Source organism: Urocampus carinirostris, chromosome 18, assembly GCF_059441175.1.
Source record: "Urocampus carinirostris isolate Australia breed hairy pipefish chromosome 18, RoL_Ucar_1.0, whole genome shotgun sequence".
Taxonomy (NCBI): Eukaryota; Metazoa; Chordata; class Actinopteri; order Syngnathiformes; family Syngnathidae; genus Urocampus; species Urocampus carinirostris.
The window spans coordinates 15,175,996-15,200,960 of NC_142366.1; the positions used below are offsets into that span (position 1 = coordinate 15,175,996).

The following is a 24,965-nucleotide window of genomic DNA, read 5'->3' on the forward strand; positions in this document are numbered from 1 at the left end:
ATGGAATCCCATTTAAGGAAGCTCATTAAACGATGTTGTGACATTTTATGATGAAAAAACTGTAAACACCTGAAAGTGCCAGCCAAGCACTCAGAGCCATTTGATTGAGTGAGCAGATCTCTGTACACATAGCACACTCACCGAAATACTATTCTCTGACATTTTTACAAAAACTCACACCTCGTTTTGAAAACCATTATTCACGACAAAAATGACGGCAAAAATGGGGGTGAACAAGCTTACGTAACAGCATGAGAGACACAATTTTAAGTGGTATATTTGTTAAAATGGGACACAGCCTCTAGCAATATTAAATTTAATATTTTAGGTCACGTAGTGAAAATAAATGTGCTGAAGAATAAGCTTTTGTCTAGAGAGGGTCGAGCAGTGTGTGGCCAAAATAAAATTTAATTTAAAACAAAATCTTTTTAAAGAATCGGAATATTTTGCTTACTAGGCTTTTTGAATCAAAAAGGTTCCCCACCCCTGCTCTGCATAATAGATAAAACAAAATTGAAATCAGAACCAATAGAGAAGAAGTGAAGCGAGTCACCGAGGGACTTAGGCAGCAGATTCTTGATGAACTCGGCATGGTCTCCAACGTGCAGCACGCTGTAGACGCTGGTGTTCATCAGTTCCTCCTGGTTGTAGTGCAGGTACTGTGTCACGTTCTCCGATACAAAGACGATGTTGCCCTCCATGTTCACCACGAAGAAGAAGCCGTCCAGGGCCTGTGCCGAACAAGATTAGAATGACAAAGGCTGTTTAAATTTCCCAACAGGAAAATAAAAAGCATCTCAATATCGTTTCGTACATCCCTATATTTGTTTGAAATTGGTTGTGAATCGAAACAAGAGCATGCAGCCACAAATGCGTCTCAACCCTGGAGAACCCAAGAACCTTTAAGGGGGGGAGGGGGGATTATAACCCAGGGGTTCTCCAGGGTTTTAAGTGGAAAGAATAGTGTAAATTTTTAGTCATTTATTTGCATAATTATTGATGATAATTACTGTTAGTACTACTAAGCGGTGCAAATAATGGATGGATGGACTACTATCCTTGAAATTGTGACACCTGCTAAATGTTATTGTATAAATAAGTCTTTTTTGACTCAAATTATTAACAACAAATTCATATTGTTTTACTCATGTGATGAATAGGGATGTTTTTCTGATGAAATTTAGAATTCAACAGTCTTTGTCGTCATTTATTACAACGTAGTGTACAATGTACACATCAATTAGAAGTGGCGCTCCAGGATGAACTAAACATACAATTTTCAAAGAATTAAAACAAACAAAAATATAACAATAAGAGTATTAACAATGTAGTTATATTTCTTATGTGCTTGAAATTGTGAATACATGCCCTGAAATTACGATTTTAGTTTCAAATACATTATTTTTGGGGGGCTCAAATGATTAACACTGATTTAATAATAGAAGAATAATAGAACGGTCTTTATTGTCATCAATATCAACGTGGTGAAATATCCTATGCAACTATATTAGACATGGCACTCCAGGCTAAACATGTAGTAAAGACTAAAGAGGAAAAAAGACTGCCAATGAAATACGCAAAATATTTACAACGTATTCTTAGAGACTGGCCCAAGTTATAATAACAGAGCAATGAAAACTAGAGCAAGATCACTAGCACAACAAAAAATAAATCGCAAGATATACATATTGTTTTTCTTATGTAACAAATAGGGCTGTTGAAATTGTGAGAAAGTGGATTAGTACATGTGTGTCTTAGTTATTGATAGAACAAAGCAATAACATCAATACAAAACAGCCCATTGACAGAATAATTTCATTTTAAGGGATATTCTCATCAAGTATATTTTTCTTGCCCCTTTATCTAGTAAAAAATATTTTTAAAAAAAGTAAAAAAAATTAAATGAGCAGATTTTTCAGAGATCTGCATTATCAGACCATTTTAAGTATTCTTTTCCATTTTTTAACTAGTTGAAACAAATAGTAAAAAAAAGCAATACCTAATATCAGCAAAATTATATGCTGACGGGGAAAGATCTATTTTAGCAGTGTATGAAAAAGAAAAACACAAAATTACTCCCCTCAAAGAGCTTTTCATGAAAATCCAATTTCAACTAATGGCTGGATGACTTTGTTTAATACAATGCAAAAAAATAAACGAAAGTCTGTGTCATATGCTTCACATTATAGATTGATTTTGATTTTCTCCGTCCGCAGTATTTACCGAGCAATTCCATTTGTTACGTGCGCATGTTCAGTAATTATCTACAGTATTGACAAAGCACAAGCTGTACCAACACGGCCAAACAATTACGCAATATTGCTCCGGCCATCCGCCCGTCAGTCGCTCGTCCTCCACAAGAGCATGAGAGCAACCGATGAACTAGGAAGAGCGTTTAATTGAAAGGATACAGCCCCAGGTCAGCCATTACGCACAAGATGGTGGCAATTAGGCCAGCAAATCACCTGCAGCCCAGAAGGGGGAAGGGAAGGATTCTGCTGCTCGTCAATGTGAGAAGGTGTTTCCTTTCCCGAGATGAGGATAATCGTCATTAGACTAATTGCTTTGCACCGGCGCGCGTTCATTTTTAATGCACGGGAATACGGGCGGTCGTTTTCCCAAAGTCGAACCCGTCTGAAAATAGAGCGGTGGCGGCTCTCATCAATCGCGGCGGCGCATTCCGTGTGTAGGAAGGCCACGTCTCAGACAAGTAGGGCAGGCAGAAACGGAGCCAGCATCCTCTCAGACAGGGCTAGCGGCAAGTCGCTAGGTCGATGCGCTCCAGTGTCAAATTTCACAATTCAATACAGAGACCCCTCGCTACTTCGCGCTTCAGTTAACGCTGGTTTACTGCTTCGCAGATTTTAAATTGAATTGTCTTGTCGTGTAATCGATATTAATGTATCCAACTTTCATTGTGGTCAACAGAGCACATAGTAAATGCTACGCAGGGCAGATTATGTGGGTGTGTCTTGGGTGGGCGTAGCTGTGTGCGCGACTGTGATTGAAGGATTGCATACAACAGCCTAACAGGTGGGCTGGCGCACACCTGGCCACCAAAACAAAGAGCGAGCATTGCGACAGGTAATAGCCTTAGCGCAGACCTGGGCACTCCGGTCCTGGAGGGCCGTATGTTCTGCATGATTTTTGAGGTTTCTCTGATCTAATACAGGTGATTCCAATCACCAGTATCGTTAACAAGCACTTGCTAGCTTGCTAACAAGGTTATAATTTGTATCACCTGAGTTAAAGAAGAGCAAACTTCAAAATCTGGCAGGACGTATGGCCCTCCAAGACCGGAGAGCTCAGGTCTGCCTTAGCGGCTCTTTACATTCAAAAGAAATTCATCAATTAAAAAGACTCCGAGGAGAGTCAGAAGAGCGCGAAGAAATGTTGATCACCAGCAGGTTCTCTGAGGATTGCTATCGTGTCCGGGAATCGAGTGATGCAGCGTCAGGAGAGAAAGCAATAGCGAGACTGCAGGTCCGGCCTACTACTGAGGCTAGGCTTACCAACTTTTACAAGACACCCTAATGCCCCCGATAAGCAGGTAGGCACCTTGCATGGCTGACTCCTGTATTGGGAAGTGAGTGTGTGTTCGAATGGGCAAATTGTAAAGTCTACTGTAAAGTGTTTTGGAGGTCCCAGAGACTTGTAAAGCGCTATATAAATGGAGTCCATTTAACACTGCCAAGCCTATATCTAATGAATGCCAGATCCATTGCCCATAAAACAGATGACCAGGAGCTAAAACTCGGGGGAAACAGCAATGGACCCAGAGAATAAAATGTTACTGTATTACAAAAGGCGCACGCCCCAAAAAAGTTTTTGGTAGAATAGTTTTTTATACATAAGGCGCATGAAACTACACTACACTAACATCTACAGTGTTTATTGGTGTATAAAAGTGCAAAAATCGATCAGGTAAAGTCGCTGATTAATATTGCAAAACATTGTTTAAAATTGAATGGAATATTCGTTCTAATACAAAAAAGCTACAAAAATTCTGGGGAAACAAAGAAGAAAATGTACGCTATATCAATAGGCACAATTTGATACCTGATATCGTTATTAGTTTTCCATGCCCACTGGTGGCTCTTTCAAAATTAGGAGGTAAAAAAATGATTAAATTACCATGATGTGATATTAGGGAAATATTATATTGTATGTATCTTTTAGGTATAGCAGTCTTTTTGAGGGGATGAAACGTCTGGAGGTATCGGTGCTACAAGTGTCGGTGTCTGGTGTGAGTATTATCTTAGTAGTACTATATTAATATAATCAGGATTATTATAGTCAAGTCATGTTTATTTGTAAAGCTCTTAGTTGCAAGAAGTCTCAAAAGGCTGGACAGATTGTTAGTATTAGTATGAAAAGAGTGTTCGTGAACATCCCCAATTACAAGCGATAAACAAAAAGTTTTGTTGCGAGAAGAGACCGTTATCCTCGACAATGGTGGGTGAACTATCGAAAGAAAAAAGCAGTTTAAGAAACTGTATGCATGTTGTGATAAAAAACAGTCACAATTAAAACATAAAAATACTTTTACTGCCTTCAAAACGTTTTTCTCCAATGGCACTAAAAATGACTACTTCCATCCCTATATAAACTGCAAAAAAATCAGGTAAGAAATTGAACAAAATGAATAAAAGTTTGAGTAAAAATTATATTTCTAGAATGAAAATAAATCAGGATGTAAAAAAACAAAAGGAAAATAATACTAGTGGAATAAGACTTTACTTTTTGCTGTCTGCAGATTAATTGAAATATATTCTGAAAAATATTGTCCGGACCAAATTGCCATACGTGGCTGAAAAAAGTCATCATGACATCAGAGCCGGTATACAGTTTCACAGCGCAGTTAAGTATGTCAAGCACGACAGGAGGGGCCCAGTTACTTTTCTCGCCTATACGCTCCTCTCTACGCGCATCCTCTAAACCAACACAAGCTAAATTTAGTCCCCGCGAGTCAGTATGTCGATTCGGTGACGCCGGATCGGGAGAGCTATAAATAGCCCTGGACGGGACATATCTGAAGGCCGCATGAGAGAAAAAGTAAAACGAAGAGAGAGATGGCGAGAGGTTGACGGAATAGGGAATGATTCACCGCAGCCGGCTGTTGCTTGCTTTTGCCATTGTGCAAGTGAGCGTTTTATTGCTGTCGCATGAAGCCGTTTGAATGACGGCCAATCGGGGGGCGCACACCGCAACATTTGAGCTCGGCCTATTCATGTTTAAGAATCCTGGATTGAAGTCCATTTACAAAAACTTTTAACATGCACCTCGAGAACAAAGAACACACATTCGGTACACTCACCTCCAGCATCATGGGTCCCAAGGCATCCTTGTCAATCACGCTCTGGCCCGTGGAGGAAATGTCGGCCTTCTGCACCTCCTCCTCGTTGGCTGCGGCCGCTTTCTCTGAGTGTCGACAAAGTTGCAATGTTGCAATCAAATAAATGAAAGTAAATGTTGAAATATGAGAAAAGTTGTTAATATGATTATATTAAAGTGTGTTAAAATAGAGGTGACGCGCGTGCACACCACAGAAGTCAAAGGATACCATTAAGCAACATTAGGAAGGCTACTGAGCATGGACAAAGTAGGAGCAGATAATAAAAACAATAGCGGCTACCCATAGCCTACAGTAGCTTACATTATGAATATAGAAGTAAACATTAGGAAAAAAACGTCCAAAATACTTTAATAACAGACCTCTGTGACTATTATATGCATTTTTGTCCCCAATGTATCCATCAATCCATTATCTGCACAGCTTATCCTCAGTAGGGTCATGGTGGTGCTGGAGCCCAATCCCAGCTATCCTTGGGCAGTGGACACACAGAGACAGACAACACACCCGTCCATTCACACCTATGGACAATCAAATTAACCTGAAATGCATTTTTTGGGGAATGTGGAAGGAAATCCAAGGGGAGAACATGCAAACTCTGTCCAGGAAGGCTGGGAGATGGATTTGGACCCATGACTTTAGAACTGTGCATCCCTGACCGCAAACAGATTAAGATTTTTGAGGAGTTTTTGTGGTTCTTTAGCATGAGAAAGTTGACAAATTGTGCCACAAAAAATGCATTAGGCCTATTTGTCATTACAAAAATCTTTATTTAGGTATGGATATTTTTATGTGTGAAAATGTCAAAAACGTCTAATTTTGTATATCATAGAAAAGTCAATATATAGAAAAACCAAAAGCCATGTTTTGATGATTAGGTAACTTATCATAATTATTTTTTAAGGTATTTTCACATGTCCAAAACTATCATTTTAAAAAAAGGTGTTGCCTGAAAATAATAAAGTAAATTCGTACACAATTACTTTTCAGCATTTCATCCGCATAAAGTCATACTAAAGATCAAATGTATCCTCAAATCATAGTGTGACTAGAACATAAATAATAAGGGAAATTAATAAAATGCATAAAAGAAAACTTTTTGTAGGATAAGAGTACAGTTCCTTTATTAAGAAAATGACATTTTGTGGGTGGTGATGGTCAGGATTAGGTATTAATCCTCAGACTATTCAGAATATTTTTATATACTTAACGATAAAGTGCATTTAATAGTGAATGCTTTTACCATTTTACAGAAGATTAACAGGCTTAGAAAGTTTATTCCCAAGGGTCATTACCACCCTAAACATCGTGAAAATGTATATCATGCAACTTATTTGGGAATCTTTTTCTTTTTCTAAATGTTACTACACTTCTTTTCATTGCGCAACTGCTACGATGCACTATTCTTTAATTTCACAATTATTATAAAGATCAAAGGACATGTATAAATTAAACCATTCTCTAAGCACTACCTTTTAAATATGTTTGCCTTTATTACACGTTTACACTGGAGTGCCATGTCTAATCTCTTTGCATACAATGTATTTCAACGTTGAAATCAATGACAAAATAAAAAATTGTTTATTCTTTCATTAATCATTTGCATTTGTGACTATTTGCAGTCTATTTTATATTTTTGAATATAAAAGTGTTACAATGCTCTGTTTTTATGACAGCCTAAAAGACTTTTTTTTTTAATAGTTTTCGTTCACACTGGTGCCGCTTGTCGGTCCCAACACTCGCCACCTTCATTAAGCCGCCCTGTTTACGGATGATTTTTATCCGTCCCGAGAGGCAGCTCTTTCGATCGCTTCCTCCCTCCGTCTGAGGAGCGCTTCTTCTTGTGAGGGGCCTCACAGACATTGAGTGATGGCTCTGTATAGCTAAGGCGGGGGGCATTTGGCCCGGAGAGGTCCCCGCTGATTGCAAACATCATAAAAAGCAGACTAAATGAATTCACCGGTCTGTGCGCTGTTGCACAAATTTCAAGCAGGTGAATTGCAGAGTTTTTCTCCTCTAATTGTGTCTAGCTCAAAAAGTAGGTGAGGACACCTACAAAAACATATTTTTTTTTTATTTACTATCCATCTATCTATCCATCTACCCTGGTCATATCCCTCGAGAGGGGTGACAAAAATAAAAAAGGGGAAAAGTAGCAAAACACACACAAAAATTTGGGCCCATGGCCAACTCAAATGCACAAACAAGTTAAGCACCTCGGCACCCAAGTTGGTCTTGCTTTCGTCCCTCCAGATGAACAGGACACGAGAAAGCGGTCATGTCACTCGGGTCAGGGTGACACAACACACTCTTCTGTTCAACAGCATGGCCCGACAGCTTTCACTGCTTTACCCCTGCCGCATCATACGGGTGCCCTGCCCATCCCTTAGAAGATGTCTAAACATCCCACTATCCTTTGACAACACCTCTCCACTCATTCCTATCACCAACAAGAGCTCTAGCTTCCACTATATCTAGACTTCTTTCATGCAGTGCACTCATAACACCTTTTTCTATTTTAAAACCACAAATTCACATAATAGCTACAGCCAATACCAGGCAACGATACTCTTTGCGATTTAATGAAAAATAAACTTTTTTTAACTTCATTCTTATATTTCTTGCTCCAAATTGTATATATCGTTAATATTATATCTTACTTCAGGGTTTCCATAGGTGCTTCATGAGCCTGGCGGTCTCACAGGATTTCATTACCTAAAATTTCACCCAGTAAAATTTCCAAGAAGCCCTCCTTTTATATGAAATTATTTGTAGTAACACTGACGCTTTTTATCTTCTTAAGATTTTCCTTCAGGCACTCCGGTTTCTGCCTACATTCCAAAAACATGGATGTCGGGTTTATTGTCCCGTCCAAATTGTCCCTAGGTGAGAACGAGCAAGTGAGTTGTCTGTCCCTGTGTACCCGAGGATAGCTGGGATGGGGACAAGCAACCGCGCGACCTTAGTGAGGATAAGCGACGCAGAAAATGGATGGAAATGGATGTTTTTCTTATTTCATATATAAAAACATTGCTTACGACCTGTTGTATAAATCAATAGTACTTAATAAAACAATATTCTAAATTTTAACAAACTTCAACACTAAAAGGATTTCTTAACAATGTTGCCATTGCCAAATTTTTGTCAAATATGCTATATGCACAACATACAGCACAAATGAAATTACTTCTTTTGACCCAGGAAAACGCAATAAATGAGACACAAAATACAAATAACAGAGGTTAAAGGAGTACGCAGATAAATATATATAAAGTTTAGAATCAAAGGTTTCAATGTATAATTCAGAATCCTAATAGTGCAGAACTGCAATGATTTGGCAGAAAAAAAGGAGCAGGAGGGGAATGGCAGGGATCAAGTTCAGAGTCCTGACAGCCTGATGCAATATTAGCCTATGCTAATAAAAAAACCTCAGTTTAGGTTCTTAGATAGAGTTGAAAAAAATCCAAATAAAGACGTTTAATTCCATCAATAGATGACAATGAAGTCAAAATAAAAATTCTACAGGTGCTAAAACTATGATAAGATCTTGATAATGGTTTGAAAAGAGTGGTGCAAAATGATTAAGGTACATTCAAAAGTGATAAACAAATCCTCAAAATGTATCGTAATTCATCATTTTATCTAAAATCCTTTGGGTTGACTTTAACTTTAAAACCGCCTGGAGATGCAGTCTTATTTTCTTTATATTAAACTGTTCATCTTCCGTAACAGAGCCTCTCACATAAAACAAGATGAAATCCACGTTAACGTATATAATTAGAGAGCACCGCATCAAGCTCGGTCTAAAGTTCCTCAAACCATCCAAAACAAATTCAAAGTACATTTGGAATAAAAGACTTACTATTAGTTTGGATTAGTGGATAGGAAAAGCACTTTTACGGGTGATTTAACAAGTAAGGTAAAGAAAACAGAACCCCCATAAAAGGGCTTTAAGAGTGAACATCTGCAAACAATTGGTCAGTTCTGATTTCAGTGCCTGATGTTTTGGCCCGGGACAGTGATCATTGGGGATTATGCTCGTGAGATGACGACGTAATGGGAGGAACTTTAATAAATTGTCCTTCCCGTAATGATCTTTTTGAAAAACGTAAGCGCGTACCTTGCTCCTTGATCTGCCTGATCTGCTTGACCGTTTCCTTCAGGATGGCGCATTTGTCTGGCTTGACGTTGAAGTTGTCGATGTCATTGAAGTTGGCGAAAATCAGCTCGGCGAGCTCCTCGATGTACTTATTCTCGTGCTCGCGGTTGCGCTTCTCGTTGCTGCGCTTGGGGCTGTGACATTTTGGGGGGGAGAAAAAAAACAAAAAATTAAATCATAATATACCAACTCTTTGCCAAAGATCCATTTATGTCGTTCCATTATTTTATTTTTCCTGATCTCAGATGAGGATTACTCTCGTTTTCCCAGGTGAAAGTTGAATTTATTGCATCATGGAAATTGTTAAAATTCTCGACTGGTGCGACATGTCTTTTAAAATATGTAGTGAATGAGTTAATTAGCAATTCCAGAAATGTAGATGCTTCCAATACAATAGCCGCGGAGCTGACTGGTTTACATTAAGAAGCCTTACCTGGGTCCAAGAAGTTCAGCAGAACATTCTTTACGTTTTCGAGCCTCTGCCCAGGCAGGGTCCGATGAGTTTTCCCCGATGCCGCTCATCCTCAATGCATATCTGCAAATGCAAAAAAAAAAGTGGTAGGAGTGGGTGAAATGATGATTAGATTGAGATGGACTTAAAGATCTCAAAAAGCGTAAAAGACTGTTACATTGTCTATTCGATTGCGGGAATCCTTGGTCTGGATTTAGGGTATACTAACACGTTAGCAAATAGCCACTTTGGCGGCTAGTTTTATTCAAGTCAAGTTGTTTTTATTCGTATGGCCCTTAAACACAGTCTCCAAGGGGTGAACAGACCACCATTACAACATCCCTTGATCTGAAACCTGCATGATGGCAAGGAAAAACTCAACCCCAGAATGAGGAAGAAGACACCTTGAGAAAGGGTAGATAGATAGATAGATACTTTATTCATCCCCGTACGGAAATTCACACTCCAGCAGTCTACCCTGTTGTTTATTAACAGATGAACATGATGCCCTAGGGGTGCTTGTAGCGGAGTGGATGACGTCACACACCAGTCTAAAAGTTCGACATCCCTGCGGCAGATGGAAATCTCTTCTTTGTGAAAAATCCAGGGATACACCACCTCGTGTTAGCGAGTCCGCCTCCTCTCCGATTCCCGTAGGCTTTCGTGTCTCTGTATAGCGGCGCTGAAGCCGGATAGCTCCGGGTGGCTACAGGTTAGCGTCCGGGGTGCTAAACGTGAGCCACATTTCCGCAAAACACAGCAACTGCGCTCCCTGTGCGCTTCGATGTTTTCCACCAGCACTCATTGGTCTTATTTGGTAGTGAGTTCACATTTACCATGATTACGGACAGTACCGAAGACTTATAACGCCGCTAGCCGCTTAGCTAGCTCCGGCTCTTCTTCCACAATAGCTAAACATATAACGCTAAACAATTAAATAGCTAATGTTAGTGTCACAGCCCTTTACTACAAATACTAGCAATGTACACGCAATAAATAGCTGCCAATAAGAGTATTTGCATTTATTCCTTAACCCGACAAAAATTTGAAAAATGTCAATTCAGCCCTGTCCAGAAACTAGATACATTTACTAAGCTCTCAGATATTTTCTTTTAGTAAAACATAGGGGAAAAAAAGGTCAGAAAAGTGCTCGTGAACGAAGGAGTTTCAAGCATGAGAAGCTCCGAGCAAATATTCCATATGTATAAACGAAAAACTCAGAGTTGCAACAAATCACAGTGCAGCTGGAATGTTTGAGCAGAACTAACCGACCATGCCTTGACAAAACTGGATCACATATTCCATGCAAATAAGTTCATATTGATCCTTTGCTCGTAAATTGAATTTTAACAAAAAAAACCTAATCACTTCCAAAGAAAGCAATCCTGAGTACCGAGATCCAGTTCAGGAAACATGACAACCGCACATGCTTACTTGCCGATGACTCCTTTATTACATAAGGAGCGACCGGCACAGGAGCAGTGGCTGCGAGTAGCTAAGGAAAGCAGGGAAAAACATACACAGGCTTCTGGCCCGGAATGACCCACTTAGGAGGCAGGAAAAGGTGATTAGACACTCAATGCAAAAATGTGCATGACATACGACTTCATTTTCAGCGCCTTCTTATGGTGTTGTTCATTCCCCTCAACAGAATCCACAGAAAGACCAGCAGATCTCAGATTTAAGTGGCACAAGTAATTCCTAGTGGTTGCCCTAGTTACCGAGGGGATCTTGGCCGCTGATTGGCCGCGTCCTGTCCCGCCGTATCCCAGGGATACGATTGGGCTCCTCGTCGTTTCTCCTTGACACGGCGGGTCACTGTATGTTAGAGAGCCGATACGAGAGGGGCGTACCAGCCTGGCACGTCTCAATGACAAAATGTCCAGACTGTCTGCAACGAGGGAGGGGGTCGAGTCCTGACGATCGCTAGAAAATCCGGCCAGATTGACTATAAGGCCTTCAAAGACAGGTTCTGTCGTCCTCGGTTCTGAACGGCAAATACATTTTATCAGTTAACCTTCTTTTGACAGACCACAGCCTCTGAAAGCAGGATGGGATGACAGGGAACACTTGAACCGGCGCTCAGGACACAACTTGAGCCGTCCCGTCTAGCGATAGAGAGGCCACGAGGAGCGAAAGATAAGGAGCTTGGATTTTAACGCAGTCTTTTGGATTGTTAGGCAGTACACAAGGAGTTTGAGGGACATATGACTGATCACCATAAGCGAGCATCATTAGTTGATTTAATGAACAACTATCATAATTGGCTGCCACGTCAATCAAAACTAAATTCCCTTATTGTGTTTTCCAGTTGCATTTTTTGGGGAGATTTCAGTCTTCGGTGTATTTGACATTTTTGTGCAAGTGCAAAAGTTGTGTTCTGATAGGTTGGTCGTTTTGGTTGTAACATTTCTCAGAATTCACTGTGTGAATAAAACTTGTTTTTATATTCCTAAATATAAAAACAATCTTTCACACACACACATGAAGTAACGTTTCAATAATCAGTCTAATTGCATCACTTGTACGTTTATCAGTCTTGTACTCTTTTATTTTGAAGTCACATTTCCGGTGTATTTTTCTGTTTCCTGTGTGAATAAAGTTAACTACACACACGGGAGGGGCCAGTGCTGCCGAGGTCGTGGCGAGTACGGGCCACTGGACAGTGCTCTTCCGCTTGGAAATTTATTTACCTTAATGCTTGTTTTTATTTGAGTAATTCTGCCAACATAGAGTTTAAGTTTTAACTTTAACAGTTCAAAACTGGAAGCAACCATTTAAATGTGTAATAATTCAATCTTCACTGCCTCATTGTTTTAGAGTTTGTGTTTCTGTTTTTTTGTCCAGTTGTCTTTTCTTTTAAATATGATTGATAAAAACTGGTTGGGAGGAATTTCATTATAAGACTTAGCTTTTACCAACCTGGTTTCATTTGGGGTGTAACAACTGTATTTAAGGGTTGCAGTAATGCTAAAGGGAGAAGAAAAAAAAACAACCATGGAAAGGAAGCTTGTGGTTATTAAGAAATACAAAGAAGGCATGCGGACGGCTACCAGTGCCAAGTTGCATGCCTTGACCAGTTGACAATCGGGACTATTATTAAATACAAGAAATAAGCCAGGATTAGCTCAAGAGGTAGAGCGCTCATCTTGGGATCAAGAGATCAGAGGTTCGATTCCCGGCTCCTCCGTGTTACATGTCGAAGTGTCCTTGGGCAAGACACTGAATCCCTAATGCCCCCAATAAGCAGGTAGGCGCCTTGACTCCCTATTGGTGTGTGAGTGTGTGTGTGAATGGGTGAGTGTGAAGCACATTGTAAAGCTGACTTGAAAAGAGCTATATAAATGCAAACCATTTACCATTTATATCTTCTGAGAGAACACTTTCTGCAAGTGGAGGTCTTAAAATCAGTTTCTTTGTAATCTGCCCCAGACACCTATTGGCATTAACCCTTTTACTCCCCTGGACTAGCTCAAGTTATGTCGCAATACAATTTTCTTCCCTTTAAATGTGTATCTACTTGTAATCAGGGTTCTTACACCTTTTCAAGGTTAATTCGAGCACATTTAAGGGGACATTCAAAGCCAATTTTCCAATTCCTCCAGTACTGTTAAAAGATGAATCCCAGTGTGAATCTTGAATTTTGCAGAGACACAAATGTATCAGGTACCAATGTTTGGAAACGTACCGGTTCAAATGCAAATTGTACCGGTCTCTGCCGAGAGACACAGTGACGATTCATCCATTCTTGTGTTTTAATAGCTCGGGGGAAACTCTCGTTTCACACGGACTGAAACAACTTCAATTGTCAACCGATGGAAAATGGCGGCAATTGTGTCTCGTTGCATCCGTTTCTGAATGTGCCACTGTGCTTGAGCCAGATAAGATTTCCATCAGCTTATGCAACCTTCTGAGAAAGTCGTCAAGAGGGTAATGTTTATTAATAATAGAGGATATTGATTGAGCGCCGCGGAGGAACACTCAATGGGTTCACTGGTTTCGGCCAAGCGTCATTCGATGCGTTTTGGAGTTTAAAAAAATTCAGCTGATACGACCGCACTAATTAGTATCAGTAGCATGCGAAGCGAGCTCACCCATAGTAAAGAATAGGAGGAAACCTCAGGCATGGGAGAGAAAGGGGAGGGGGGTAGGAGTTCCAGCTCTACAATTAAGTGGGCGAGCCTGGCTTTTATCATAAAGACATGTCCTCTCTCTGATGCTTTAAAAGCTACACGATCATCATCAGGCATTAAAATGGGTCGGTGGTTAAAAAGGTGAGAAGAGTGTGGAGGAGATATGCTCTGGTACACTATAGGACCCCCCCAAAATTTTGATATGTTCATTATCTGAATTTAGCCTCAAGTCAGTTGCATAGAAGTAGGTTAAATATAGCTCAGCGGTGGTGATTTATTCTCTACAGCTAGCCTGCTCTTGACTAGGCTAACAACCAGGCTAAGATTATCCCCAGAGTTACACCTGGCATTTCTACAGTCCATCATGTGAACAATTACTGGGTCTTATAGGATTTCCATGGACTTTCTTGATATGTTGATACCCTGCATTCAAAATTTTACATGTAACCCATTTTGTCATTTCACTAACCTCTTTTGACTGTATTATTGCAACAGCAGTCCGACAGCCAAAGATGCAGGAAATGTATGCCAATTACGGCTCATTTTGTCCAGGAAGGAACACTAGGGAAGGACCAAAGGACTCCAGCTTCTAGCTTACATCCAAATATTTTTATGGCGATACGAGAAGAAAGGTGCGAGGAACCAGAACACACAGAAACCATGTCTGAAAGGGAGTCAATGGGAGGGGGTGGGCCAGGGTCTTAAAAGCAACTTGAGTACAAGTCCAAAACTCTACTGCTGCAGTTACCTTGAAGCAGATGTTTTCAATTTAAGGTTGAAGATGAAGGATACAAAAACAACTACTTGAAGGTGAATAACATTAGTCTTCCTCTACACCCTCATGTGCGAACAGTAAGTATTGATAGTTGCAGGATTAACAGTAATTAACCATTGTGGCATGAGTTTCTTTGGGTGACACGATGCTTGTCAGTGTACATTGTTTGGACGTGAACTTAAGAGTGCAATAACTCATCAATGTATGAATATTTTTTGGACTTCCAACATCTCAAAATGTTAAGTAGCAAAAACCCCATCATACATATGTGTAGAAGACCGGCAATCACTGTCAAGCGTCATGGAGCCGTAGTAAGACTTCATTCCTGCAGTCAGTGGTTAGCAGGCAACATTATAATTTGGGTCCTGTGCGCCACCAATAGGTGCATTGTTGTAAACACTCAACAAAATGTTTTATCTTTCAGATTTATTTCCCCCGATGTTCCGGTCTGGAGCCTTTGTTCTAAAAATGCTGGTCTACTAGTGATCCCAAGAGCCAAGAAGAGAACCACAGAATCGAGAGCATTCTCTATTCGGACCGCGGGGTTTGTGGAATGCTCTGGCCCCTGATATTCGATCTGCAACCTCATTGGAACGGTTTAAAACTAGATCTAAAACACAATTATATTCTATAGCTTACAAATGACCTATATTTCATGTCTACAATATTTGTGTATTATTTGTTTTTGCAACATCCATTGCAGCCCGGTCATCTGGAAAGAAGTTTACCTCTTTTGCGGTCCCTTCACTTTTGTCATGTTGAGGTTTTTGAGTTTTTCCTTGCCCTCATGTAGGTTTTAGATGAGGAGATGGTGTAATAATAGGCCGTGTTTTGCAATAATGTGTGGTCTGTGCAGCCCTTTGAGACTTTGTGATTAAGGGCTATAAAAATAAACATTACTTGACTTGGCATAGGGCAGCACGGCGGCGCAGTGGTTAGCACGTGTGTGGTTCTGAGGTCATGAGATCAAACCTCCGGTGCGGAGTTTGCATGTTCTCCCCATGCTTGCGTGGGTTTCCTCCGGGCACGCCAATTTCCTCCCACATTCCAAAAAAATGCATGTTAGGTTAATTGGCCGGTCCAAATTGTCCCTAGGTGTGAATGAGCGAGCGAATTGTCTACCTCTGTGTGCCCTGAGACTGGCTGGTAACCAGTTTAGGGTGTCCCCTGCCCACTGCCCGAAGATAGCTGGGATGGGCTCCAGCACCCCCGTGACCCTGCTGAGGATAAACGGTGCAGATAATGGATGAATGGATGGATGACTTGGCATACAATTGACTCCACGGCACAGAATTAAAAAAAAAACACCTAAATTCGATGAAAATGCATTGAAGTACACCGGGTTTATGATGCACCAAAGATTACAAATTACAAAAAAATGTCTATACGTTCACACATTGTACATAGCATGTTTTGTGTAGAGTATGTGGTTGGCTTCCAAATACAATAACATGGAAATCACACCACCATGCCATTTTGAACAGCTGCACACTTTCACAACCCGGGGCAAATTCGGGCTCTCAAGCATTTACTTTTCAATGCTGGCCTTTTGATTAAAAATACAAAAAAACATGAAATGTACATAATATGTACCTGCATGTGGGTTAAAGTAACAGTATGTAATATTTCTCCACTAGAGGTCATTGTAGCTTAGAATGGAGCTGAAGCGTGCATGTTCAAAAAAGACACTATTGAAGCCTGAAAGATAATACTTGGAAAAATTATGAAGCCTACTTCCATATTTACTAGCGAGGACAATGATGAATATCAGCCAGCGCCTGGACATGAAATTTCAAACAAATAGAGAGCGGCTGTTAAGAGATAATAGCTGGAGTGGGTCAGAGCTGGTCCAAGTGGCCTGTATGACCAGCTCACAATAGAAGCAAGCTAGTGGCGAGTTATGGCCTGCAGCCAGGTGGCTAACACCAGTGGCTGAAGAAGAAAACAATGGAAACGAAGCAGAATTTGCCCGAGTCACAGTTCTTGGCGCACATCGCATGCAGGGCTAAGCTGTTGAAGGTGAGTGCTAAGGGCACCGGCGGGACAAGCTACCATCACAAGATGTTCATTATGGTTTCTGTACTAGTAAGATGGCTGCCAAATACGTCAATTTCTTCAAAGGGTATCTCAAGCGGTGTTATACAATTACAAATTGCTAAACCTTTGAGTTTTGTTTTTTATATAGTATCAATTTGTTATGCATATTATTTGAATCAATAGTGTTTTATTTTTAAATCAGGGGTATCAAACTTAATTGAGTTGAGGGTCTCTGAAGTTAGGATTGGGCCAAATGGGGTTTTCCACAAAAGCAGCGCTGATAAAAACATTACTGATCTGAAAGGAAAAGTGTTTATTTTTTGTCCACTAGATGTCGCTGTAATGTGCAGTAAAGCGACAGCAGCCCTTATCTTCCAAACTTTACCCAGCCTTTCACAAATAACGAAAAGGATTGGAAATGTTTTTTTAAAAGAAACGAAAAGTAGAAAGAATGTGAAAAAATAGGCAAAAAAGGAAATGGGAATAAATATAAAATTAGGGGAATAGAAGAAAAATTGATTCAAGATAAAAAAAAGACCAAAAAAAGACATTTTCTCTGTTGCTTTTTATATTTTATTTTTATTTATTTTTTCTTGAATAACTTTTTGTCTTTTGCTTCTTATATTTTATTTTTCTGGGTTTTTTTCTTGAATAACTATTTGTCTTCTTTTTTTTTATTTTTCTATTATTTTGTCCTCTTTTCTTAATTTTCTTTTCAAAAGTAAAACGCATCTTGGTCACTCCGAATCTCCGTAGTTTGTCTCCTTCCAATTGTGGTTTTAGCATACGTTTACAGTGGCACAACAGAATACAGTGACATCCGATGGGAAAACAATACAGGCCGACCCTTACAATTTCATATTGAGGTGGGGGCCTGAAATGATTATCCTGGGAGCCGCAATTGGCCCATGAGCTGTGAGTTTAAGACCCCTGATTTAAAACAAAACTGGGTGTTGCCATATATTGCATACTGGGGCTTTGAGCCTTCACAGGAGAAAAAAACCTATACAGCTCATTTGCTAAACACAGCATGAAAACAATTCAGAGAATCTTCTCGTCCTCACGTTAACTTTGAATCGGGAAACAACAACAAAATAATGTCAAGCGAAGCAAAAGAAGAAACAGAGCAGGCGTTATACGTTTTAAAGACACAAATGAGTAAAAATTAGCGATAAGCACAAGTTCTTCTTGCCTCTCTTTTTTGCCCTAGTTTTACCCCTTCCCTTTCTTACCTTGGTTTCAGTGCGCAGGGTCCTTCAGGCCATCACCGCAAGTCCACAACATCGGGAACGCTCCAGTCGTCGTCCAATTCTGCAAGAGGAATTAGGATGATCACCTTTGGGTATTGCCTGTTTTCTTACCCCATCATTTATTTAGCAAGCATTTATGTTATTTGATGTCATTGAGTCAGAAGAAAATAACAAGGAAAAACAGCACAGACAATTCTAATTGGTTTGGATTTGATATGATCTAATATTTAAACCCTTCAAACAATAACAGCTGCCGCGGTTAGTTATTCATATAACAATTAGCGTTAAAATGCATTATAAATACAGAAGATTCAAAACAACACATCTACTTGAGAACAAAAACAGTCTGGGTATTGGTTTTAGATAACAGACACTGATGCTAGCTCATATGTCACCAGCTGCTAATGTTAAAAGGAAAAAAGCAAATCGGGTGTGCAAAATTGGAAGTGTTTTAGGCTATATTCACACAGCAGAGCTTAATGTTCAATTCCCATTTTTTGGTACGATCCGATGTTTTTGTGAGATCGTTCACATTACCAAGTAAATGTGACTTGATATTTCCATGTGCACGCGCCACAACTATCACGCATATAGGGCATGTGACGTCAAACGCAATGCCCTCATGTTTGCGGGGGTATAGATGTTAACAGCGGAGCGTTGTACCCCAAATAATAACTATACCAAAACCTCACTTTCTCTCATTAAATGCTGTCTGTATGGTGGGATTTGAATGTAAATATTGTTAACCAACACGAAAAGATACTATCGATTTATGAATAAACTCGAGTGACATGTGAATCCACCAAGCGAATAAACAAGTGTTCATCTTTCATGACGCTCTGTGTTTTCGTCCGCCGTGGTTGTTTATTACTCCTTTTCCCCCCACCTGGTTGAAGACAGAATAGTGACATCTGCAACTCATGGATGATGTGCCATGTCAAAATTAGGACCACAGATGTAAGTGGCCTGGGGCTGCTGTGAAAAAAGCGGATTTGTTCTGTTCTGACAGACTTCAACAGATCGGATAAGGGACGCGCGCCTGTGCAATAAATCTAATTTCCCTGCGATGTGAACATATATTCATTTTTCTGTAGCATAAAAAATGAATTATTTAGAACAAAAAAAGGATATGTTACCCAAGTTGACACATTGCACCACCAAATAAATTAACTCATTCATGCCAAAACATAAAAATATTTTTTGGGGTTTTATTTCAAAAAAAACAAAGGCTTTGGCGCTGCTCATCATCAAATATCAAGTCACTGGGAAAGATTTTAGTATGATAAATCACATTTATGTGGCAGGAGTGGCTGTAATCGGACATTTGTCCACACATAGAGGAGCCCTCACTTCGTTGTGTTGCCGCCTGTATCCAGTGATTGAGAGTGTGCAGGCAACTTTAGTCCCTGAAAATGTTTGACCACGTCACCAGAAAAATCTGGGGCTGAAAAGTTCTCGCATCCCTAAATTCTAAGTTCTGGATTCTTTCAATAAAATGTTATTTTGTAGATAAAGTGCCCATGTGTGTATGGAAAGCATTGTTTAGATTTGAGGTATAACAAATGCAAAAAAAAAAATCACAGAACTGAAAGTTCTGTTTGAAATACATCCTTTCTCAAAATCCATTTTCATCTGAATTTTTCTTGGAAGCGAGTATTTTCAATCAACGTAGCCATGTTCAACTGTTGTTAATTAAAAATAATAAAAACAAGAAACATCCTTTTTTTTTTAATGAAAATGAGCGTTAAAGCTTTCTTTTATGTCCTGTGTCTTTATAGCTAAAAAACTAAAATTTCGGAAGGCTTTCAAAAATAAAAAGGCAAAAATTGGCTGCCAGTCACACTTTTTTTTAATTAGAGAGAAACCTCTGGCATTGAATGCGTTATCAAAATACATCACTAACCAAGTTAATAGTATTTTTTTCATTAATCGAGTATATTTTGAGACAAAGGCAAGTGTCTGCAGCGATATAGCGAGATTCGTGCACAATCAGGATGATGTCAGGCAGATATAAAGCCAGAAAACTTGGCTCTGCGTTTTCACAGCCATCTCCTGTCTGGTTTTACTAGCGTGTTAACGTCAAAATGTCTACAGGCTCTTGTCTTCTCCCAAGAGGGCTGGAAAAATTACATTGCTTGTGCCTTTCTAATCACCGGGCACAATTAATTAGACACATGGAGAAGTCATGTTCCCCTTTAGATAATTAGAAAATACAACTTAACAACCGGTAAGAGCTCCGCGGGAGCTCTCGGATGCCATTATCGCACGGGCTAATTAAGCAACGGCCTCTCGTATAATTCTGCATTTCTCTGACTTCTTTTTTTTTTTTAATTTTGCAACTTTTCTGCTGGGTGCTAAAGTTCTCATCCTGCAGAGGAATTTCCTCTGAGCTCTAAGGCTGTCACATGCTAGCGCCCGATCGGCGGATCGAGTGACAGGACAAAGAGGGTGTGAAAAAAGGAAAGGGGAGGCTAGCTCAACTTAGCAATTTTCCTTCTCAGGAATTGTATTGGAGTTTTAAAAAGGCGGGAACGGACTTGTGTTGCTTTGGATGAAATTACACTTTGTGGAAATGAAAACTGGGGATGCAACGGCATGTTTGAAAGAAATAATCGAAAATGATAAATTGATAACTCAGGGTCTGTACAATTTTTCTTTGCCAAATTCAAGCACTCCAAGAACTTTCAAAGCCTATTTCTCCAGGACCAATAAGAGGAAAAAAATCTTTCCACATATAGGTTTTGGGTAAAATGAATAATAAGTAGCTTACATTTACAGTTGCAGGAAGTTCTTCACAACACAATGTACCAATGGGAAACGCTACTTTAATTTTTTCATCGCCCGTAAGAAATGTCCATGGTGCCCTGTTTAGGTGTATTATGCACCTGTCCCGCAGGGGACGATGACGCTTGCCGTTTTGATCTTTCAAAATGAAAAATATGTCCACCTGATGTTGCCATAGCTAGGTGCCTTTCACAAACGCTGTACTAGTATGTATTTATTTCTCTCTCTCTCTCCCTCTCTCCAACTCGCTCTCTGTCTTTTTTCCTTCTTTTTCGCTCTTATTTATCCCTCTCGCTTTCTCCTGTCTTTCTCCCCTTCTCTCTTTTTGTACTTCTTGAATTTTGCTCCTTCTCTCCCTTTCTTTCCCCCTCTCTCACTATTACTCTTTTTATCTCTATTGTTTCTCACACTCTCTTTATCTCCCTTTTTGTCCCACCCTCTCTACTTTTCTCTCCCTCTCTTTCTCTTATTTCTTTCCTTCTCATCTACTAGTCTGGCCCCAGAGAGAATGTTTGTTCAATCGTGTGGCCCTGGACTTAAAATGAGTTTGACACCCCTACTTTAGACCAAATTTTGACTTGAGATTATTTAGGCTCAGATACAGCAGAATCTTTCTCTCCATCTCTCCTGCCTTCGGTCTCACACGCTACCCCAAGCACCATCCAATTGGATAAGCGACAGGGATGAAGCCACTGAAGCAGGAAGAATAACGTTAGAGCAAAGTAAACAGCGGCAGCTCTGCTAAGTCCCAACACGCCTGTAAATTAAGAGAGCTGATAAAGTTGAGATTTTAAAAGTCTGTGGCAGAAAAGCGTGTGTGTGTGATCAAGAGATAGCGTAAAGAGTGTAATTAACTTGTTTTAGGAAAGCAGTTCAGCAGGAGGCTGATATTATTTCTTATCATAACATTAGATCGTCAATCAAGCGTTTGTGTTTGTGATTGAGAGAGAGAATAAATTGCACGCTAAAGTGGAAAGCTAAGTGATAAGCAGTTACCACAACATTAGTTTGTCAATCTGGCTCCAAAACCCCCACTTTTCAATTCTCAAGCTCCGTTAAAGTTTTAATGCATTTCTAGTTTAATTTAAGTCATGTGGGTTGCACTATTTTCATTTTTATACTGTAAAAAGATTCAGGAAGCTATTCAAGTTTTTAAGTGCCTCTATAAGAGTTGCTACTAGGCAGAAATTCTTATTTACTGTAAAAGGTTTATAGAGCTATTGAAGTTGTATTCAAATCTATAAAATGTATTTGTTTCTTTTAGCATTATTAAAACTGTCTTACGCCAGTTTTTAAGCTTAACAGCAAATAAATATCAGCTCCAAATATCGGTTCCCGGGCCTACTCTTGATACTAATAATCGGTATCAGCACTGAAAATCCCATATTGGTTGATCCTTACTTTCAAGTGACATTACCACAACATCGTTCTTTCCAAAGTTTGTTGACTGCTTTACCATTTCTGTGTCCGAAGCTGAAAATGCAGTTTTGCCCATTTACAGCAGCGAAAGATTAAGGCTGAAATTTCAGTGCACCCCAAAAAAACATTTGTCCATGTTTGACACCCAGTTGGGGATAACAATGTTAATGAGCAAGCTAATCACATTGAGGCGGCACAAAAGAGGGGCGAGAGGATCGTGCTGCAGAAAAAGTGCCGGTCACGGCAAGGCCAAGCGCCAATGGATGCGCTCTGAATTACCCTCAATCCAATAAGGGGAAAAGCGCCCCGTCTAATTGCTCAGGATGAGTCACACTAAAGGTTCGAATTAAGAGCCACAAATGAACAGCCATTTAGGGGAGATTGAATTTAGGCCGGTAACGCGGCAAAGACGCCTGGCGGGGGTCGTTTTGGGGGGTGAATCGATCAATTACGATCAAACAGGGATTTCTTTCTCTATTTTTACCTGTAGCATCTTGTTCAGGTAAAAATAAAAATTAAATGCTAACTAACCATGTAGGGGGGGAATGTTAGGTTTAAAAAAAATGACACCCCCAATTTGATCACTTTTGCAATCATTTTATCATTTTGGGCGGCAGTAGCTCAGGAGGTAGAGCGATCGTTTTAGGATTAAGGGATCCCAGTTCGAATCCCGGCTTGTCCGTGTTACATGCCGAAGTGTCCTTGGGTAAGACACTGAAACCAATAAGCAGGTTAGCGCCTTACATGGCTGCACAGATCACGGCCGCTATTGGGAAATGTGAAGCACAATGTAAAGCGCTTTGGGAAGTCATTGACTTGAAAAGCGCTATATAAAAGCAGATCATTTCATTCATCAGTTATTTTACAATAAAACCGACCTGTTTGGTTTCTACTACACTTCTAAAATATGCCATTACGTGGAAGGGATGTGTTGCATATTACTCAAACTAAAATACTATTAAAAGCATTAAAAATACTATTACAAACGTACTGGGAAAGGAAAGGTGGAGTAAAATAAGTCTTTCAGGTTCATTTTTTTCACTGGCAGATAAGTCCACTCCTTTTAAATATTTTTCTAGAATCATGATCATTTCATTATTAATTTTGGTAAGGGGAGATAATTTGGCTCATTGCTAATATTTTATTGCGTTGCTGAAAATAGTTGGGAAAATGTATCTTATAAGACAGTGCTTTTTGACCTTTTTAGAGCCATGGCACATGTTTTTTTACTTTGGAAAAATTTCGCGGCACACCATCAACCAAAAATGTTCTAAAATGACACTGAACACTATTTTTAATTACAATATAATTTACCATTTTTACAGCACAGACACTTGACAATGACATAATGTTTGCAGAAAATGATTCATATATGTTTTATTAAATTTTAAAAAGTGACAATGGATAATTTCTCATGGCACACCTGACGATCTCTCACGGCACACTCGTGTGCCACGGCACAGTGGTTGAAAATCACTGTTATACGGTATCTTTTTGATTTAACTAGTAGTTAATTTTCCCCTTTTGAAATCAATTTTCATTCATTTTTCTGATAGGAACCCTTTTTAGTAATGTTTTTTTTTATCAAATGATAACCGTCATTTCTGGACTATAACACGCACCTAAAAAAATTGTCTGAAATTACACATAACGCCCTATATTACGGTGCGTCTTATGAATCAGGAATAGAGTAAATAAAATCAGAAATGCATAACAATACGATGAAATGTTTCTAAAAATGGTGATCATTTATGAACGGATCAAGTTAGTTTAATAGATTATATATATGAAATAAATTGCTCACAGGGTAATATTCGAGGGTGTGGCTTATTATTCTGGAAGATATGGTAAGTTTAGTAAACGAAAAATATGATGCTTACAAAAAGCAATATTATCTGCCATCCCTTATATTAAATATGCTTAATTTTAACAACGTTTTTCCTATTTTAGCGATATATTAGCTTGTTGGTTTTTTTTACCTATTCAAAAATAGCGAGATTAAGGAACATCTGTGATAAAGCCTTGCAAATCATTCGTAAATATCCTTTTCTTAAAATTCAAAGTTTATTGATAAAAGATTCACTGTTCGCTCAGGGCTTTGCTCTTCACACACTGACAATAAAATTCCCGTTCCTTCGGAAATGCAAACAAAACAAAAAAGAATAGGCCGGTCTATCTGCAGCTGTGCTAGTCGTGCTGTTATCTGCATGTGTCAACATGGACGCGGAAAAAAAATGTGCAAAAGCTCGATAAACAAGTCTTTCAGCCCTGAATTTGAACCGAACTTTGTCTCCCGGGGGGCCCTGACCGACTCTGCGGCGCGTTCTTGATAACGGCGATATACTGGGAGGTATTTATAAACGCCTTGACAGCTTGCCCGCCGGTTTCAACGGCCGCCTCTGACAGGGATTCCGGCACGTGCCAGGTGCCGCCACATCTGTTGCTCCGAGTGGTGACCGCACCGAAGGCTGGCCGGTCGCGTGCACCGTAGAGCGGAGGGATCGACCGATATGGTTTTTCCAGGGCCGATACAGATACCGATTATCAGTATGAAGAGGAGGCTGATCACAGATATTTAGAGCCGATATTCGTCTGCTGCAAAAG

At 39.7% G+C, this 24,965-nt stretch overlaps 1 protein-coding gene across 3 annotated transcripts in view; it reads right to left on the minus strand.

The window, feature by feature from the left end:
* Nucleotides 1–24,965, minus strand: part of ncoa2 (nuclear receptor coactivator 2) — a 64,074-nt gene that overhangs the window by 20,817 nt on the left and 18,292 nt on the right. For all 3 annotated transcript variants that reach the window (XM_088322204.1, XM_088322205.1, XM_088322206.1), the window contains exons 2-6: nt 18,141–18,219; nt 9,946–10,047; nt 9,474–9,646; nt 5,318–5,421; nt 554–731 (exon numbers count right to left, since the gene is read on the minus strand). In XM_088322204.1, coding sequence (XP_088178330.1) covers nt 554–731; nt 5,318–5,421; nt 9,474–9,646; nt 9,946–10,034 — 544 coding nt within the window. In that variant the 5' untranslated portion in view covers nt 10,035–10,047; nt 18,141–18,219. The remainder of the gene's footprint in view (nt 1–553; nt 732–5,317; nt 5,422–9,473; nt 9,647–9,945; nt 10,048–18,140; nt 18,220–24,965) is intronic.